The sequence below is a fragment of the Coniophora puteana genome, assembly GCF_000271625.1.
Source record: "Coniophora puteana RWD-64-598 SS2 unplaced genomic scaffold CONPUscaffold_1, whole genome shotgun sequence".
Classification (NCBI taxonomy): domain Eukaryota; kingdom Fungi; phylum Basidiomycota; class Agaricomycetes; order Boletales; family Coniophoraceae; genus Coniophora; species Coniophora puteana.
The window spans coordinates 865,542-884,970 of NW_006913053.1; the positions used below are offsets into that span (position 1 = coordinate 865,542).

Genomic DNA, 19,429 nt, shown 5'->3' on the forward strand with positions numbered 1-19,429 from the left:
ACAATCACTTGATTCCACACTGCCTGATTATGCGAAAGGACAGCGATCCTGATCCGCATATTGTTAGTCGTTCGTTCGTTCTGCTTTTTCATTTCAACGTCCTGAACCGCAATGCTCCTTCAACCAAGCAGGTGGATATTGAGCCTTCATCGATCATCCCTTTCTGACAGGGAGACCATCCTTGAGTACATGAGTACACGTTTTGCATCCATGTACTCCGTTTTGCTCCACCGTCGACGTGAATAGCTTATACGGTGTGGCGATATCTTGGCTGTATTGCTTTCGTTATTTTATGGTTACCTACAAGCTTGTGGGAAGCACGATGTCTTCTTTTTGCGTCATTCAAGCAGGCTTTGCTCCAGACAATGTCGTCTCGTGATGGGGTGTTGTCCGCGTTTTCGCCGCTTGCGTTGCCGAAAGTCGTGGGACCCACCAACTCATTTTCCAGCCTCCTCCCACCATAGCGCGTCAGCTGTCAAGGTGTCACCTATGCATCCAGCACTCGGGCTTTCTGAAGTCCTTGAGAGAATCTTCTCCCGTATAGGAGATGAGTTAGACGACGACTATAGTCCCTCCCCTTCGAGCCGCCCTCTTCCCATTCGCAACAGCACGTTAGCTCGGCTCGCACGCACGTGCAAGACGTTCAAGAAGCCCGCTATTGATGGACTGTGGTCAGAAATTCCTGCCACCAGGATATACGAGAGCTTGATTCCACACTTGGTGGTGATGTGGAAAGAGGGTGACCCTGACCCATATGATTGGCGAGAAATAACCGTGAAAGGAACGTGGATTGTAAGTTCGTTGCGTTTGACTTTGGCATAACGTGTTGATGATCTCTTTATAATTGGTGTCTCTCCCTTGCTTAGGCGGACGTTCGACCTATGTCTACCGCCGATCAGCTCAATTTGATGGAGTACACCACATCCATTCGTAGATTCACGCTTGGTTCACCCGACATAGCGGAAACAGCTATAGCAGCTCCAGCCATTCTCGCGCTACTGTCCCTTCCAGGAGGCCTGGATGTCGTGTTTCCACGACTGAGCCGCGTGCACATCTATCACCAGCTTCCGGGCCTTCTTCAAGAGTACCTTCCGTTGATTTTTAGCGTTGAATGCATCCGCCTGGTTGCCATTTCCAGAATTGACGACCTCTTCATGGCACTCGTCGATGCCTTCACGACACGCAAAGGACCGCATGTTCAAGAGATCGACCTACAATTCAAGTCTTCAGACTGGCATAGCGATCAGGCAAACCGTGGCTCTTTCCCGACCATGTTGTCTCAAGCTGTCATGCGCTGCGAGAATCTTCGCACATTCGCATGCACTGTACTAGACCAAGCGACTCTACTACGCCTATCCGGGCTCTCTTCGCTCACCTTTCTTGAGCTGCATGGACTTGACGACATTGATACCACCCCGACGTTGCAATTTCTATCCCTGGGGTCACTCAAGTTGACATTCAACGTCTTCTCTGACGCAGTGTACTTTATTCTCAGGCTGGTTCGTATACCACCCTCTATTCACATACGGATTGCGGATGAACCGTCTGCTCCCTTGTCGGCACAACTGTTCGACGAAATATCAAGAGTTCCTGAGGCCAATGTACACGCTCTTACTCTCGAGCGCTTTGTACCCCCCATTCATCCGGAACACACCCATGACCCACCGATTTCGATAGAGACTATCGAACCTCTGTTGAAATTTGCGGGTATGCGTGTTTTTCGATGGATCTTCCTAGGTCGCGTTCACTTGACGGACGCAAACGTTGGGCTCGTTACACAATCATGGCCCCTTCTCGAGCAGTTATGGATCAATTCGGAGTCGTACGACCACGTCCCTTTCGCCACGCTGAGCAGCATATTCATCGCAGCTCAACACTGCCCTCACCTCGAATATCTCTCGCTGCCCGTTGATGCGTCGCGTATCACCGACGACGGTTCTTTGGCGGCAGAGATTCGGCACGAGAGTTTGAGGGTAATCGAACTTGGAACATCTTTTGTTGACGCGATGGGCTTGGCTACTATTGTCCATACTTTTGCGCGAGCGTTTCCGCGGCTGAAGTGGGTCAGGCTGAACTTGCCTGTGGGCGGTGAGGATACGGACTCCCAGACAAGCAATGGGCAAAGGGCGTTTGGTTGGCGCATCTGCGAAGCCATAAAGATGCTGCGTCAAGCTAAAGAGAATGGGAGGATTGCTTCTTGGACAGACGAAGACGCGTTGAAGATTCTCATTCGTTACTTCGAGGTTGCATGGGATACGGACAAAAGCCATGGTTTCGAATGACACTATGAGTTATTAGCATGTCTGTGAGTGTATCGCTATGCTCTACTCTCAAGCCATGATGTCAGAGTCTAAATTTCCGACATATACAGTTGAAGATGTTGTACTATGACCGCATCCAATCATTTGCCCGCCTCGGCCGCTAGCTCTTGCGGCCCACGGAAATGAACTATCGTTTGTAAGAAGACCGCGAACCAGCCCACCATGTCTTAGAGCTTACGTAGCTCAGATTCTTAATGTACACACGATATTATTGTAGAACCCTAAGAGCAACCACACGTTGCGACTTTCTCATAACTTTGAAGCGCGCCTCGACGCGTCGTCCTGAGTTTGAAACTCCGCTGCAGCTTGCATTCCGCGTTAACCACCGCGACGCTGTCGCTACTTGTGTCAAAACCTCCTTTTGATTCAGATATTCCAACATGTTGCCGCTGTCTTAGCCTATTCTCACCATTATCAATTCAGATGGGGATGGCTGCCCTGCGGACTTCATTGGTTGCTCAGCTTCACCCTCCCACTTCACGAGCACGTCTGAATCCGCAATGCATCCGGTTTTGAGCCTATCTGAAATACTGCAACTCATCCTATGCAGCATACACGACACACGTGATGGCACTTACAACCCTCATCCTGTTCGCAAGAGGATGCTAGCTGGCTTGGTGCGGTCCTGCGAGCTCTGGTCGGAGAGATACGCCGTCAACATTTTCAAGGGTCTTCTTCTCCATCGCATTGTGCTACGTAACAACAACGATCCGGACCCGTACGGATGGAGCAAGCTACGGATAGGAAACTGGATCGTGAGTACCATGCTTCGTGCCCCATCTATCACAGCGTGTAACGCTCCCTAGGCAGACGTGATACCGCTGTCTAGCATCGATCATGAAAAGCTGCTCGAATATTCGCCTTCCGTACGAGTTCTCACCTTCCCGGATCCCTTCATCGTTTCAAATACCCATTGCTCCACCTGCGCTCCGGGCTGTCGCTTCTCTGCTTGGGTCGACCGAACGAATGTTCCCGAGGTTCGAGTGCATACATGTCACCAACTGGCCTATGGAATTGTTTACGAGCACCTACCATTCATTTGTCGCGCAACTAAAAGTTTTGCCTTCCGCTGTCCTACTGCTTCCGACGAGACCTTCCCCAATTTCCTATCGAGGGTGACATGTGGCGGGGGCGAAGGGCTAAGAGAGCTTACCCTAGACCTCCCTCTTGTGGAGACAGACTCAGTGCAACCTGCGAATCGGAGGGCCTCATCAAGCTCGATCGTCTTCGCATGTTAATGTGCCCCGCACTCGACCAGACTTCCTTCATCCATCTCTCCCAGCTGAAGACCCTCACATCTATCGAATTTGGTGTTCTTTCTGACATCGCCTCCACTCCTGCTCTACCCTTTCCCGCATTGGAATCGCTCGTGATCAGACTTGGCAGTTTCCCGGAAACGCTCTTCATCATGGGAAAACTCGCTCGTTTTCTGTCCGCCATTCATATCGCTTCAAACGGCGTACCTTCCCTCGAGATTGCGCGAGAGGCGTTTGGTACTATCTTGATACGCCCTGGCAGTCTGACACGCAGCACCTTGCAGACTGGTTTTGCCGACATGCACCCTTCGCTCCTTCAATCTTCTTCCAGGGGAAAATTTTTCTCTCCGCTTCTGTCGTTCTCCACTCTACAAGTGCTTGATTGGTCCTTTGCAGAACGGGTTGAATTCACAGATGCCGAAATGGAGCAGCTGGCGCGCGCATGGCCTCAGCTTGAGCGCCCTAGCATCATCTTCACGCCCGCGATTACGAGCCAGTGGGAATGCTGTCCAGTGTTCTTGCCTTCGCGTGACACTACCATCATCTGTGATATCTCGCAATACCCCTGAGCGCCTCGAAAATCGTGTATATACCCATCAACAACCCCGCGGGCGGCCTTCGCCACAAATGCTTGAAGACTCTCAATATATCATCGGCACTCGTCAACGAAGGAGGGCAAGTGGACCTAGCGATTGTCTTCGGTCAAATGCTTCTGCGGCTGCAGTCTGTGTCCCTGTATGCGCAGGATTCGGTGCTTCGCAGTGACGGCACCAGGATTCATGGCTGGGACCAACATTAATGCTGCGTTGCTGTCCCTGCATGAGGCAAAGAGGGAAGGGGTGTTTACGTCGTGGGCTCATGAGGGCGCTCGGAGGTTGGTTCTCGAAGCGTTTCATAGACACCTAGGGACCATGACTCATGAGTCGCTGAAGTGCATGAAGAGAGATTTATGAGGTTCGGGTCCAGGGAGGGGGAAGAATTGTCGCCACAGCCGTTACAACGTTGATGGGGTGTCTCCGGCAGCCTAGCGTTGAGTTAACCTGTTGAATTACAACTTTATTACTGCAACGTGCATCGAGAGGTCTGATTGGCTTGCAGCAGCATATCTCTCCGGTTGGTGCACCGGACCGAATTGTCCATGTGTTGCAAGCGAAAGCCGCCTCGTGGTTGGCTAAGGCCGCGTTTTCAACAGCTGTCGACACCTTGCGCCGTCTGTCTCGACCCACGTCTTGTCTCTCACCACTGCAACATAGCTCACCATAAACAAGCCCTTCCATGCATCCAGCGCTCAGGTTGCCTGAACTCCTTGGGCAGATTTTCGGCTACTTAGGCACCTTCGACACGACACCAACACTTCCGTCGAGGGCCCCATCCGGGACTGTATCTCCCCGCCGCAACAGTACGCTCGCAGGTCTCGCCCGAACCTGCAAACCGTTCAAGAAGCCTGCTATTGACGAGTTGTGGGAGGAGGTTACTGCCCTTAGAATCTACGAGAGCTTGATACCCCACTTGCTCATCAAGCGAAAGGATGAAGGTCTTGACGTGGCCGCTCCGTCAAACTGGATCGTAAGCTAGTGTCTCCGTTACGACGCCCGCAACTACCTCTGACGAATGATTAGGCAGACGTTATATCACTATCCCCTGCCGAACAACGCAATGTGATGGAGTACACCACCTCTATCCGCAAATTAGATTTCAATTGGGTCAATAGCACAGCTATAGCGTCTCCAGCCCTCCACGCGTTGTCCTCCTTGCCTGGAGGTGCTGAGGCGACATTTTCCAGACTAGACCATGTGCGCGCCAGTTCCTACATCCCAGAACTGCTTGGCGCATATGTGCCGTTTGCTTCGCGCGCTGTGCATCTCTACCTGCACGGTATGGATCTTCACACCGCCTTGGTGGAGTTCATGGACAAGTTCACCGCCGTGGCCCGTCCCCAAGGCTCATTTGTACTAGACATTGATCTGCGATACATGGCTCCGGGAGAACGTCGTCGCAAGGGACAAGAACATCAGATGCTACTAAACAGGCTGTCCCATGCCATCCTACGTACAGGTCATCTTCGTACATTCTCATGCCCAGAAGTGGACCAAATAACGCTGCTACACCTATCAAAGCTCCAGTCTCTCGTCTCTCTTGAGTTTCAAATTCTTCTTGATATTGGCTCGACTCCCAAATTGGCGTTCCCATCCCTTGAGTTGCTCAAACTCGAGCCTTTCAATTTCCTTCATGCAGTCTTCTTCATCTCGAAACTGGCTCGCATTCCGCCCTCCATCCAGATACAGTCTTACGATGATCCGTTGGCTTACTTGTCCAACCGGCTCTTTGGAGAACTGTCAATTCATTCTACGACTAATAGCCTACAGGTTCTTGTGCTCAAGTGGAACGGATACGTCGACCAAGACCCTCATAACATTGTAGTCACGATGGAAATCATCCAGCCTCTCCTCGTGTTCACACGTTTACGGGTCTTCGATTGGATCTTCCCGCACCGCCTCCAGCTTACGGATACGGAGGTTCACACAATGTCTTCGGCATGGCCGTCCATCGAGCGGCTACGGATTAGATCTGCTTTGCACGACTTCACCCCATCCGCCACGTTCAATAGCGTGCTTACTGTCGCCCAGCATTGCCCTCGTCTGGCACGCTTCTCGTTGCCCATTGATGTGTCACGCACGGAGGAGTTTCTTGGAGAGGGATTTTGTAACGATACCTTGGAGGTGGTCGAGCTAGGAACATCTGCCGTTGACGCGAGAGGCTTGGCCGTTATCACCACCGCCTTGGCGCGAACCCTCCCACGGCTGACGTCCACTGAGCTTGGGGTTCCTGTAGGACCTGAAGATGTTGCCTCTGTAATAGATGAAGGCCGGAGAAGGATTGGTGTGCACGTTCAGAAGGCAGTCGAATCGCTACGGCGGGCCAAAGAGGATGGGCGGATCGTCTCGTGGTCGGACGAGGAGACTCAAACGACCCTTATTCGTTACTTCGAAGTCACATGGGACGCGGTAAGGAAACACGAGTATGCTGACAACCAGGAAATTTTGTCTCGTATTTGAGTGTATACTTCAATTAACATTCGTGTTAGTCGTCCTGACTTTGTACTTGGAACGTTGATACTGGTTGGGAGAGACGTTCATTTCTCTCGGAGGTCTTTCCCCGCCGTAAGTGAAAGAAAACCCGCGCAGAGAGCACACTATGAATGGTGATCTGTAGACTAATTTTCTATGATCAGAAGATAAAGCATTGGAGGGCTTAGACGCCAGTTACCTGTCACCGTACTCGTTGAAGTATTGCTGTCGATGGCAAACATGAGTAAAACCGTATGGTAATGAAAACGCAGTACATACTGGTGAGGCAACAGTATTGATAATGTTTCCAAGTGAAACAACTAACGACATAGATTTAGGCACTAATAAGGGATTTTTCAAAAGGACGTACAGATCATGATGGTCACGTAGAGCATAGAGTCCTGATACAGTGTCCGAATGAGCTGGGACTCGCTGGAGCGAAAATAGCGGAACCAGCGATAGAGGATCAAGAACATTAATACTTGGGAACGTCAAACTCACACTCTAAAATTGGTAAGAGCTCGAGAAGCGCACCTAGCTCGAACATGACAAGGAAGCCGTACTGTACTGCATCGAATCTGTTTGCTGTGAAGGGGCAAATTGACTGCTCCTCGACTAACTCCAAGGTCAAAATACGCGATACTTTTACCACCCAAATCACATACCTAAGTCAGTTCTTGGCACATGTTGTGACACATGTTGCACGACATCAGGGATTGTGACAGCAGCTACTATACAAGACTTTTGATCATTTAGTTAGAATCAACCTAACAATTATCGAGACTCACGATGGCCAATGCGAGTAACAAGAAAAGCAAAGATCGGCTGCAGTCCCAGAATACCCATGTGCGTAAGAGCAACAGACCTGGTGGCATATGCTCAGTCCATGGCCATGAATATTGTGGTTTAGATCAAAGAATAACCAACCCTCTGCTGCTACGATGCCGATTATATGAAGCGCTGTCAGATAAGGTGTCAACTACTTCCAAGTAAACATAGCGTGGAATGGCTCACCGTTTGATGAGCGACCGATTTCAGCCACATTACACTTCAATAAGGATATCATTAGTATGTCACCCAGTTGCAATCCAGATGATTCTTCCCACAGATTTGAAACCTGCAGCGTCCAACGCAGCTAAAATATCTCAATAAGATACGTGTTCCGCTTTGTTCAGAATTTGTCAAGAAACTAAGGCCTACAAATGATGGTTAGGGCTAAGCCCGGAAAAGAGGGATATCTGGCAAGGGTAAAGAGTATGCGCCCTATGTCCCATTTGCTTCCCCACACCCAGGTTATCTGTGATCGTCAGAATGAATATGAACATTTTGAATTGTCGAGTGTGTACCTCGTCTTCTAGGGTGACGCAGTAGTCGAAAACCTAGCCGAACGGAAAGAAAATATCTCAGATAAGGCATTATCAATACTATCAGCCACGGGTATGTCTGCGCACCAGAACTGCTAGTCCTGCTACTGTGAAATGCGTTGGTTGATGAACGATATACACCGTTAGCTACTCGTGAACTCACAGTTGGCATACTGCGGAAGGGATGAGCTACGTCGCAGATAATGAATTCTAAGAGTTTACTGACGGCATTGTACTGCCTTCCATAGGCGTCGACGACGTAGGCGCTCATCCAATGAGAGTAAGTTCGGGCTAAAAACTTGCTGGTAGCTTAAGGGCTCGCTAATGGTAGGAAAGCGAGCTGGTGTGAGCGGGAGCAAATGGCAACTCTAGATGGCAAAAAGACGCCCTTTGTCTGGGGTATTATGGTATTAGGATCGAAGGCTGTTGGTCGGTGTGTGAAGCTCCGTCGTAGTCTGATGAATTATTATATGCCGGTGACCAATGATTTGTGTATCTCCTTTGGCAAATCCCGTCAAACCCTGTGTCAATCCACTGCGTGCTTTTGCTGGTCAGGATATTATTTAAGGTTTTGTGCGACTTTTTTTTCGATACTGGCGTTGGATTATGTCTGGACTGACATCCTCCAGCTGCCAGAGCATGCTTCACGAATACAAGAGTCAATTTGGGTTGCGAGCTGCATTCTGTGATGAGCGAGATATCAAATAGCTGGATCCGTTCCCCATGGCCCTTCCTAGTGAAATTATGTGCTGCGGATACATCACTGTTCGAATAAGTAAGTCCATGACCTTATATACTTTTTAGCCTGATGCCTCTACTAAAACAAGGCCGGATCGCGAAATTTCCACGCTATAACCATGGTGTTGGTCACGGTTATCTGCAACTCTTTTACATGTGGCATCTTGTAAATAATCCGGGCACAGCACACCACCTCGTTATGAATTTTGACCCGCAGTAGCCTTGGAGAATCCACCATCTATCCACCAGGAATGTCCAGGGAGGATTAAGGTTACTATTGGATTCCCAATTCGCGGCAAACAGCTCATGACCTTGCCGTTAACATCGTATCTCCGCCCCAAGTGGCGAAGCCTTGCAAGCCCACATCTACAGCTTTAAACCAACGTCTGACATGAGCAAACACCACCTAACCTCTACTCAAAGTCTCAGATTTATCAAGAAGGCGTAAAGACACGCAAACGTTCGAAATGACATGAACTTGTTCCATATCTGTGCAGAGGAAGCATCCCTCACATATGTCAAACCGTGATTGCAGTCACTGTTTAACTCAAGGACATGATTAATTAATCAGCTTACTGCTCTCAAGGCCTCTAGGACGAGGCTATCCGACTTCCTATCCGGGCCGTACTGTACTCGAAGGTTCCTTCGTCGCATCCTGGTCATCGAAAATTCGACATCTATCACTTTGAAGGCTGTAGTCACCCACCCATCACCATGCATTTCTCTATCATAACGCCTGACCTTATCCATACCTAGATAGCGACGACGTCAGTTATGCTGTGCAACCGTCGCAGCAGCGGGAGTTGGAGATGGCTACGCCGCGACATCAAGCGCAGTGTGGAGCTGGAGCGGCGTGAGCGTATGGAAGATGCATCATATGGCGTTCTAGTGTGCGTATCCCGCGCTTGTGTTGGTGCCCACGGGCGACATGGCCGGGGGAGACGCAGGGTGTGCAACAGGGCGAAGTATAGTGAGTGGCTGAGGATCAGATGTAAAGCAGAGGTGCTATCGTTCGTCGTCTCGTTCGGCACAGCTCGAGCGTTTTGAGAGCGAGTTTGCCCGTGGGAAATCAAACACGAGAGCGCTGCGCCGTGAGCTTGCGAGCAAGGAGAGCAGATCAGAGCTTCGCGTACGTGGAGAGAATCTGAGAGCTGCAGCGTATTCTGGTGAGCAGGAAGGGTCCACGAGAAAGGCTGAAGACGAAACGCACAGCGAGAACCTTCGCCTAAGTTGCTCGTTCATGGAATAGGCTATGGGACTCGGGATATACCATTCAGTCTGTACCCACTTGGTTAACGCGAACAACGCAACCTCGAGGCGTCTTTTATCACATTATACGACACTACAAGCGCTTCTCCGTTCAGTACACCATATCCATACAATGAGAAGTAGATTCGGCGCACCTGGTCATAATCTTCTCTGCTCCCCTCAGTATCTTTCACAGCTCGCCTCGCTCAACCTACACCGCCTCTGTCCTCCCTACAGCGCTTTCCCAGCCCCAACCTCGAACTCGAGTTTTATTCCAGCATGCATCGTCTACCCCCTCGGATGCTGCGGTGTGTACTCATGTTGAGCTTATCTTCACTTCCCTGTTGAAACCGCCCGCGGATAGCGTAACGGCTTTTAATTGGCCTATTTCGCGGATCCTGACCATCAGAAGATCGTGATGCGGTCGCTGTACCTAAGCTGCTGGTGCCCCAGAGCCATAAGGGTGCGCTCACAGGGCAAAATTCTGAGAAGAAACGCACCTGCACCTGCAGCAAGACTAGTTTCCATCGCTGGTGCCTTCGTTGCCCGCCAGGTGATATCCGCTTATGATACGCGTCGCGCGAGGAGTTGATGACGGATTGGCAATATGAAGCCCGTAAAGAAACAACGCGAGAGGCCTTCAAATACATCTGGCATCTTTGACGACGCGAAAGCAAGAAGCAGGTTGGGTTTGTGCTGGATGGAGGTGAGACGATGTTTGGCCCGTATCTGTTTATGGCTGTATGCAGATAGCGCGCACGACGCGTACAGTCGGCCAACTGATCGTCCTCTCATCTTACTCCCCAGTTCAGATGGACAAAGCTCTCTCGCTCCCTGAAATACGGCACCAACTATGCGAACAGATCACCATACAAGGTACACTGTTCAATCTGGCCCAGACCTCTACCTCGTTCCAGCAGCCTTCCTTAAATCGGCTGTGGTCGGGCGAAATCGCACCTATACCAATATCCCATCTTCGCCACGTTGTCGACCCCAACGCTATCGTCATGGTTGAGGAAAGAACGAAGGTTGGAACGATCGTCAGTGAGGCTTCCATGATCACAAAAGATAGTACGTTGACTGTCTCTTTTCAGGTGGACTTGAACCTCGGTTCTGAGGACTGGGATCGAATCTCCATCCATACAAAACGGATTGTTCACATGTCGATAAATCATGTCCCATCCCTTGAACCCGACTTCCACCATTCGGTGCTTGTGAAGCTGTTATCGACGTCCTCAAGTCTCGAGGGAGGTTTCCCGCGACTGCGACACCTCATTGCGGGCTACAGCAGCAGGTCCAGCAGAACCGATGATCTCCACACTTACATCCGCTTCTTTTCTCCACAACTCTTGTCTGCGACTGTCGTATGCGACCCCGAAAGCAGGCCGAAGATGGTGAAGACTCTTCTGGAACGATGCCCAGATCTGCAGCGTCTGAGCGTGATAGACGAACACGAGACTATGAACTCGCCTGATTCAATGTCTCGGGTATCTTCCTTGGTCACCCGTTTTCTCTCTTTGTCGACGCTAAAATGCTACAATCTCAGCCGAGAGGCCCTGTTGAACATCTCTCGTTCATCCCATCTCCGCCATCTCGTTCTCGCAAATCAAGATTGGGATCAAACTATCAGTAACGCGTTCGGCCTTCCGTCTTTCACGCTTTCGTTCCCAGCTCTTCAAATACTCGAGTTGAACCCGCACGAATCTGCCTCTGTGATAACGTTTCTCAGTAGACTCGAAGCAATTCCTCGGATCCTCAAGATAGTTGGCTCAGACCTGTCGATCAATGTCGATGAGATGCTAGAGATCTTCATGGTTCTGTCTCAAGCTCGACGGACACAGCTATCGGAACTGACCTTAGACGCGAGGTACTCCGCGACAGACTCTGAAAACGTCATCACAATGAGTACGCTCAGGCCGCTCATGCAACATCGTGAACTTCGCAACCTTTCGATCAATCTTCCTCACGTTATATCACTCTCTGTTGATGGCATCCAGGAGTTCCGTCAGGCGTTTCCAAATCTCGAGAAGGTCCAATTCAATCCATCGTCTAAGTCATCGATATCGCTGGATTGGCTTTTCGCGCTCTCTCGCGAGTGTCCTAAACTAACCGACGTCACGCTCCCCCTGGACGTATCCACCCAGAACATGCAAGCCATTCATCCGAATGCACCGGCGGAGCGATCCCACCTTCAACATGCTCTTCTATCCCTGCATGGTACCACAAACATCGACATTCTTTTGCAGACGACTGCAGCGCACTTTCCATCGATGACAACGCTAACTTTGGATGAGCTCCGGAGCTCCGGAGACGACTCGGACGAGGATACAGGAGCAGTAACGATGGCGTGTATCGCGCCGCTTCTACAACTCGACCAGATCCGATCCCTGTCTCTTCATCTCGCGCGCGTCTTTCAGCTCACGGACACCGATGTTCTGCATATCGCCACAGCTTTCCCCCATCTCACCTGCTTAGAGCTCGGCGGCTGGTCTTCCGATATGCTGAACAGCCTCGTGGTCACCATTGACACGGTGTTAGCCCTGACAGACCTCTGCCCCAGCTTGAGCGAGCTCACGATCCGTGTCGACACCACAGACTGCTTCAACAGGTCTAGCCTTGAGCAGCGTCTCGAGGTACGAGAAGGCCGTCCCAATAAGGTCCTGAAGAAGCTCGACTTCCTTTATTCGACAATCAAGGGCAAGGACGTTGGCGATCTCGTTATCCTCTTGGCGGTCGTCTACAAGCGCCTCAGCTCCCTATCTATCGGCGGATCCATCTTCTTCCGCCCTGCATACTTTCTGGTGGAGAAATTGTTCAGAGCGGTTCGGGGGGTAGAGAGGTTTCGAGAACTCGGTGTACGTGACATCCCCAGGCTGCGCGCGGCTCTGAAGCCTATCCTTGAAGAACAGCAGAGGCCCATCGCGGACTTTAATTTCCCAGAACTAAGAGTATTACCTGACGGAGACTCGTGAGGAGCTCGAACGTAGCCATATCGTGGTTTATATTTATGTCAAATATCTGTTATCCATATTTAACCCTTATAATCCACCTGTGGCACGTCTGCCACTGCATCAGAATGCTTTGGATATTAGTGCATGCTACCGACGATATGGGAATAGCTCGTGTGCTGTAGGTTGCTAAAATATTTATTAAATAAAAAATAAATCGAAATTAGTAGAGGTCGTGGGTGTTTTGGAAACCGCGGATTTGCCGCTCGTTGCATCTTGCTTCCCTCCACGATTGCAGCACCAGGATACAGACCAACCATGCATTCGGCACTCAAATTGACAGAAATCCTTGAAGAGGTCTTTTCTTGCTTCGACGACATGGACTCCCACACCCCGTTTTCTCCTCCCTATTCTCGTTTCTTGCGCGGCAGAACTCTGGCCCGTCTCGCGCGTACATGCAAGGCCTTCAAAAAACCTGCTATTGATGAGCTTTGGTCAGATATTCCTGCTTTGACGATATATGAGTGCTTGTTACCTCATTTGACGGTCATGTGGAAAGATGGTGACCTCGATCCGTACGAGTGGCGCAGTCGGGCTGCGAATAAAACATGGGTAGTAAGTCTCTCAAATCTTGCTGGAAAGATGGAAATTTCTTAGTTGGTGTTTGTGTTGCTGTTTAGGCAGATGTCCGACCTCTTTCCATTACCGACCAGCTTAACGTGGTGGAGTACACTAGTGCCATCCGTAAATTGCGCTTTGCTTCATTCACCGAGACAGCTATCGCGCCTCCAGCTCTTCGCGCACTACTTTCCCTGCCAGGAGGTGTCGAGGCTGCGTTTCCCCGACTGAACCACGTTCACGTTGGTCATTTTTTGCCATCCCTTCTTCAAGTATATCTTTCGTTTGTTGCCCACGTGGGAAGCATCCACATAGACTCTTTCAACGTTGATGATGACCTCACCGAGTTTCTCACCGGTTTCACGACTCGGGAAGGACCGCCTGTTCGGGGGATGGATTTATCGCTTTTCTATTCAGGAAGCGATTCCGATCCGGAATATCAAAATCTGCCGCCAGCGTTATCTCAGGCTATCATGCGCTGCCAGCACCTTCGCACACTTAGATGCGCTGAAATGGATCAAGCAACTCTAGTGCACCTAAGCCAGCTCCCATCGCTTACCTCTCTTGAACTAGAGATCATTTACGACATCCGCTCTACGCCCACATTACCATTTCCATCTCTGAAGTCACTCACACTGGACTTTCGACTCTACGTCTATGCTGTATTTTTCATCTTCAAACTAGCTCGCATACCCTCCTCCATCACGCTGCGGACTAAGGACCAGCCGTCTTCTCACGTATCTGGCCAATTGTTCAAGGTTTTGTCACGGCGATGGCACTCCGAAGCTAAGCTGCAACACCTCACGCTCAGCCACACACACTTTGAGTGGCACCCCACCGATGACCAGCCAACCACGATTTCGACCATCCGGCCTATTCTGAGGTTCGCAGACATGCGGATCTTCGACTGGATCTTCCCAGGCGAGATCCACCTGACGGACGCGGACGTGGCGCTCATTACGGGGGCATGGCCGCTCCTTGAGCAGCTACGCATCCAGTCCCTCTCCAAGGACTACGTGCCCACTACCACCCTCGGCAGCGTATTCATCGCAGCGCATAACTGCCCCCGCCTGGGACGCTTCACGATGCACGTCGACGCGTCACAGTTTGCCGATGTATACACAAAGGACGCCCACGCAGATCTGTTCCGTCGTGAGCGTATGAAGGCGATCGAGCTCGGAAGGTCCTTCATCGACGCGAGGGGGTTGGCTACCATCGCTGCCGCTTTCGCGCAGGCGTTTCCTCGCCTGAGTTTCATCCAACTGGATATGCCTGTAGCTGACGAAGACATCGACGACTCGGAGGCGATAGACGTCGACGAATCGGAGGAGAGTCAGGGGACAGACACCGACGACTCGGAAGCAACAAACTCGGACATCGACGACTCGCAGGCGAGAGACACCGGACCGAGGCCGTATGGAGGACGTCTCCTCAAAGCCATTGAAACGCTGCGCCAGGCTAAAGAAAGCTGGAGGATCACTTCGTGGACCGATGAAGCAGCACTATCCATTCTCGTTCGGTACTTTGAGGCTTCGTGGAATACGGACAGAAAGGGAACGTACAGTAACTACGACGAGATTCTGTCATGTCTTTGAGTCTGCGGTTCGATTGCACTTGTAATAGTCCAAAATATATCATGGACTCAAAATCCGAACCGATCCATGTGTTTCTGTTACAATGTCAAAGAAACAGAACTAGAAACAATCCAAGAGTCTGTCCGACGTGGCACATGTGGTATCCGCTTTCGCGAAGAGACGTCCAATAGTCTATCCAAGCTTCACGCAAAACACCGAAAATCGACCACACTCTTTCAAAGATCCCATCACTTAAACTTGCTCAGCAACTTCGACGCAGCTAAAGAAACAAAAATCCACCAAATCACATCAGCGACACATCACGATGCGAACATCATAACAACAAGAACACATACAGTTCGCAAGCCCCTTCAGCTCCTGCGGTAGCGCATCCACGAGCGAGTTCCCCTGCCCTTGATTCCCATGTGGCCCTTGATATTGTGGCTGCTGCTGCTGCTGATACTGATACTGCTGGTACGACCCCGAGCTCTGTGGGTGAGCCGGCGGACGACCCCAGTTCTGCTGCTGTTGCTGCTGCTGGGGCGGATAATACGCATCTGCACCTGCATTTCATCATATCAGCATCAACACCACCGTCGCAAAGACAACAAGGGCAGAAGCGACGTACGGGGAGGCACATTCGGCGGCGGCCCGTACTGTGGTTGATACCCGTGCGGCTGTTGCTGCTGCTGCTGCCACGGCGCCTGCTGCGGGACCCCACCACCGGGATACGCACCCCATCCCCCTCCTCCTGGAGGCCCTTGCACAGGCGGACTATGCGGAGGCGAGTGGTACTGCTGATGCGGATATTGACTAGGCTGTTGCTGATGTTGCTGATGTTGCTGTGGCTGTTGCTGTGGCGCAGGCTGATACCACGACCCATCATGCGATCCCTGGTGATGCGCACCCGAGTGGTCATGGTGCCCAGACGGAGGCCCAGGAGGAGGCCCAGACGGAGGAGCAAACGACCCGTCAAGCGAGCTCTGGTGGTGCACCGCGTGATGATGCCCATGCGGCGAGCCAGGCGGAGGCGCGAATGGTGGGCCCGCGGCGGCGTCGCACGTCGCGTGCGGTGAATGGGGGCCTTGCGGGCCTGAAGGCGGTCCAAAAGGAGGCTGGTACGGCTGATATGGACTCTGCGGCTGCGGCTGTGGCGAGCCCGAGGGGCGGGGTGCAAGCGGAGGCGCCTGTGCGCCCTGAGCCGGACCCATGTACGGCGAGCTGGGATGTGAACGCGATGGCGAGTGCGAATGCGAGTGAGAGTGCGAATGGTGATGATGATGATGGTGCGGCGACCCCGGCGCCGGCAGCGGTCCCGACGCCTGAGCGGGAGACAGCGACGGGCGCGATCCCTGCGCGACGTGGGGAGGTTGTCCGGAACCACCGGGCATATGGAACCCACCACCGCTTCCACCCGGACCTGCATACGACGCCGACGCGGAATGCGCGCGTCCCAGCGCCGCTGGTCCCGCTACCTGTGGATTGGGGCACGTACCGCTGCCGCCGGTCCCAGGCCTCGAAGAAAGCGACGGACTGGGGCTCAACTGCACCGCCGGCATCGGCATCGACATTTTCTCTGAGCTGCCGTAATTCAAAGAGCCGGGGCGGGCAGCGCTCCCGCTCCCGCCGAAGCTAGACACGCGCTGGCGCGCGAACTGTGCGCTGAGCTCCGCGAGCGGTGCGTTGTCCTCGTCTCTGGGGTCTACGATCGTCGGGCCGAGCCGGGTGCCAACATTAGGCGGTGGCGGTGAGACGGAGACGGATGGAGGGCGCGATGTATGGTGCACGGGCGGTGCGGGGCGCGATTGGCGTCCGGGGATTGAAGGCTGGCGAGGCGGGAGGGGAGGGGCGGCCGATGCGGGCGGGGTGGCAGACGCGGCGGGCGTTGAAGCGTCCGGGTCCTCGTACTCGATGTAAGGCGGAGGCGCGTCTTCTTCGCCCGCGCCCTCTCCAGGCAGCTTGAAGCTCTGCCAATCGTGCGCCGATGCACCGCTGCCTCCATCTTTATTTCCACTTCCGCTTCCACTAGCCTCGCCAGCAGCACCACCCTCATCCCCGTCACCAGACCACCCAGCTTTCTCCTCATACCTCGGCCTACTCGACCAATAGTCAATCAGATCCTTCATCGGAAACTTGCCATCGCCCAGCTCCCGCTCTCCACGGAGCAGCTCGCCCGCGAGGCCCGCGCAGCGCATGTACCAGTCACCCGGGAGTGTCTCGCCATCCGCGTCGCCAGCCGCGAACGGGAACTCGTCGTGCACTGGAAGCTGCGAGGAGTGCGAGACAATGGGGAGGAAGTTCGTGCCTTCGTCGTATCTGTTCGGTGTTCGTTTTAAGTCATTCGTCACGGGGTATGGCAAAGAAGATGAAGAGGAAACACGCACTCGTCCCACATGGTGCCGTAGAAGAGCTCTACTCCAGCACGCCGCATCCCTGCAACCTGCGCCCACAAGTAGCGCCCACCGTTGCGTTTGCGCTGGTTGACTTGTTCTCTGCCCTTGGAGAGGTTATGTGCCTGTACCACAGCACCGTCAAAGTTAACGTCAGCATGCCCTCTGTTCACTTGGCCCCAACGATGACAATACAACAAATCCCAAGAAAAACACTCACACTCCCCCCAGGCAACACCGCCCCCCAATAATCCACCTTCCTCCCCGCCTCTCTCTCCCTGCCCTTCAAAAACTCCAAATCGGCCTTCCCAAACGTCGCCCAATGATTCTCCGCGCTCGCCTCGTCCCGCATGCGGCCGACGAGCCACGGGCTGATGCCGTCCGCCTCCTCGGCGAAAATGCGCAGCCACTCGGGATCCGCCTGCGCGTCGCCCTCGGACAGGCGCCACCGCGTCGCGACGCCCATCATCAGGTACGCGCCGCCGGGTGTTGCGGAGCGCAGGTGGGCCATGACGGCGCGTGCGAGGGCGGGGGTGTTGGGGCGGTTGATCAGGCCGAAGCCTAGCGCGTGTGCGATGCGATGTGATGTGAGAGGCGAGGTATGAGGAAGGATGGGAAGGCGCACCCCAGAGCCCGATAACGGGTCTCCCTCCCTCGCGCAGGTAGTTGGGTGAGTCGAGGATGCATTCGGTCCGGACGAGGAAGTTCCAGTCCTCTGTTATGAGGTCGAGCAGGCGCTCGGGTGGGACACCCGACACGTCGTACATGATCGAGAAGGTGCGCCCTTCTTTCTCGGCCGCATCGCGCACGACGCGGCCCACCTCGTCGCGCAGGCGCTTGATTCCTGGCGGCTGGCGCGTCGTGTCGACCTGGTTGAGGAAGCGCTGGAGGAAGACGCCGTCGATACCGTGCTGGGCCATGTAGTGGAAGTGTCTGGGCCGCGGTGTGGGGATAATGTATCAGCATTCATCGGATGTCAGTACACGATGACGATGTGAAGGTTATTCTTAGATGCATGGTGTACGTATGACGCATGACCCTAAGTAAAGAGGGGAAGAGGAAAAACAAGAATGAGAAAGGGGGCGGGGGAGGGATACTCACCGCTGCACCGTCTTGGGATTCCGCGACGACCACAGGTACGCCTGGCTGCCGTCTGCGAGCTTGAGGCCAGGGACGGGGTAGAGCTCCGAGGGCGCGCAGTCAGAGACATCTGGCCAGAGATCGATGGACGGACGCCCGCCGTGTTCAAGCGGACGGTCAAGCCAATGCAGCCAGCCGTGGTGGCCTGGTTTCAGTTCCACGCGTGGTGGATGGCGGGTGCGGTCACAGCGGAGACGGACATCATAATCGGAGGATGGAAAACGGCGACATTGTGATAGGGGGAGGGCGTGAATTTAGGCGAGGGGTTGGGCAAAGGGGTACGATGAGGAAGTGAGTGTATGCGTGTAGCAGGGAGTACTCACCTTTGCCTATGGGTTCGCCGTCTCCTGCACAGGTGAACCTGTAAGTGCAAGTATCCCAATCGTCATCTCCTCTTATGATAATATATGAGATTTGGAGCGTACCATCCCTGATATCCGACCATAAACTTGTTCTTGATCGTGTTGGGGTTCGCCCTGAGAAGTTGGCCCGCATGGGCTGGCGTTAGCGTCGAGCTCATGATGGTAGCAGCAAGAGTAAGGGGGAGAAATGAAGGAGACAAGTGCATTGCAGCATGGATGGAGTTCTTATTATGAACGTCGGGGCAGTGAGGTGCTGGCGATGACAAGGACGTGCGGCGCAGTAGTCACCGGTGATGCCACTGCCAGACTCCAGTGGAGAGATGTGGAAAAGGGATCGGGATGAGTAGTTTACCGTTTGATGACTCTGTTCTGCTCTATGTCGTTGGTCATCATTGTTTATGT

General features: G+C 52.9%; 6 protein-coding genes across 6 annotated transcripts; 5 read left to right on the forward strand and 1 right to left on the reverse strand.

Annotated features, from left to right (window-relative positions):
* Positions 1-489: 489 nt before the first annotated feature.
* CONPUDRAFT_160990 (uncharacterized protein) lies at positions 490-2,478 on the forward strand (the record flags this gene model as incomplete). The annotated part of the gene is made up of 3 exons (XM_007764882.1): positions 490-792; positions 867-2,305; positions 2,372-2,478. The coding sequence occupies 2 exons, from the start codon at positions 490-492 to the stop codon at positions 2,280-2,282; spliced, it is 1,719 nt and encodes a 572-aa protein (XP_007763072.1). The 3' UTR covers positions 2,283-2,305; positions 2,372-2,478.
* A 1,052-nt stretch (positions 2,479-3,530) lies between these two features.
* Positions 3,531-4,563, forward strand: CONPUDRAFT_160991 (uncharacterized protein). Its single transcript, XM_007764883.1, has one exon. It carries the CDS (start codon positions 3,553-3,555, stop codon positions 4,144-4,146), a length of 594 nt encoding a protein of 197 aa, XP_007763073.1. The 5' UTR covers positions 3,531-3,552; the 3' UTR covers positions 4,147-4,563.
* A 289-nt stretch (positions 4,564-4,852) lies between these two features.
* CONPUDRAFT_160992 (uncharacterized protein) lies at positions 4,853-6,697 on the forward strand (the record flags this gene model as incomplete). Its single annotated transcript, XM_007764884.1, has 2 exons — positions 4,853-5,143; positions 5,197-6,697. 2 exons carry the CDS (start codon positions 4,853-4,855, stop codon positions 6,631-6,633), a joined length of 1,728 nt encoding a protein of 575 aa, XP_007763074.1. The 3' UTR covers positions 6,634-6,697.
* Positions 6,698-9,342: 2,645 nt separating this feature from the next.
* On the forward strand, positions 9,343-9,822 carry CONPUDRAFT_133702 (uncharacterized protein). Its single transcript, XM_007764885.1, has one exon. It carries the CDS (start codon positions 9,522-9,524, stop codon positions 9,792-9,794), a length of 273 nt encoding a protein of 90 aa, XP_007763075.1. The 5' UTR covers positions 9,343-9,521; the 3' UTR covers positions 9,795-9,822.
* A 780-nt stretch (positions 9,823-10,602) lies between these two features.
* On the forward strand, positions 10,603-15,164 carry CONPUDRAFT_140851 (uncharacterized protein; the record flags this gene model as incomplete). The annotated part of the gene is made up of 5 exons (XM_007764886.1): positions 10,603-10,701; positions 10,745-11,035; positions 11,090-12,963; positions 13,171-13,558; positions 13,624-15,164. 5 exons carry the CDS (start codon positions 10,603-10,605, stop codon positions 15,154-15,156), a joined length of 4,185 nt encoding a protein of 1,394 aa, XP_007763076.1. The 3' UTR covers positions 15,157-15,164.
* CONPUDRAFT_114293 (uncharacterized protein) lies at positions 15,052-19,185 on the reverse strand (the record flags this gene model as incomplete). The annotated part of the gene is made up of 9 exons (XM_007764887.1): positions 15,052-15,415; positions 15,492-15,698; positions 15,764-17,451; positions 17,520-17,650; positions 17,746-18,086; positions 18,151-18,458; positions 18,627-18,810; positions 18,989-19,026; positions 19,091-19,185. 9 exons carry the CDS (start codon positions 19,183-19,185, stop codon positions 15,384-15,386), a joined length of 3,024 nt encoding a protein of 1,007 aa, XP_007763077.1. The 3' UTR covers positions 15,052-15,383.
* Between the last annotated feature and the right edge of the window lie 244 nt (positions 19,186-19,429).

What these genes read in the sequence shown, in the direction of transcription:
- CONPUDRAFT_160991 (XM_007764883.1), top strand. Translation starts at nt 3,553, where the DNA reads ATGTTAATGTGCCCCGCACTCGACCAGACTTCCTTCATCCATCTCTCC.
- CONPUDRAFT_133702 (XM_007764885.1), top strand. Translation starts at nt 9,522, where the DNA reads ATGCTGTGCAACCGTCGCAGCAGCGGGAGTTGGAGATGGCTACGCCGC.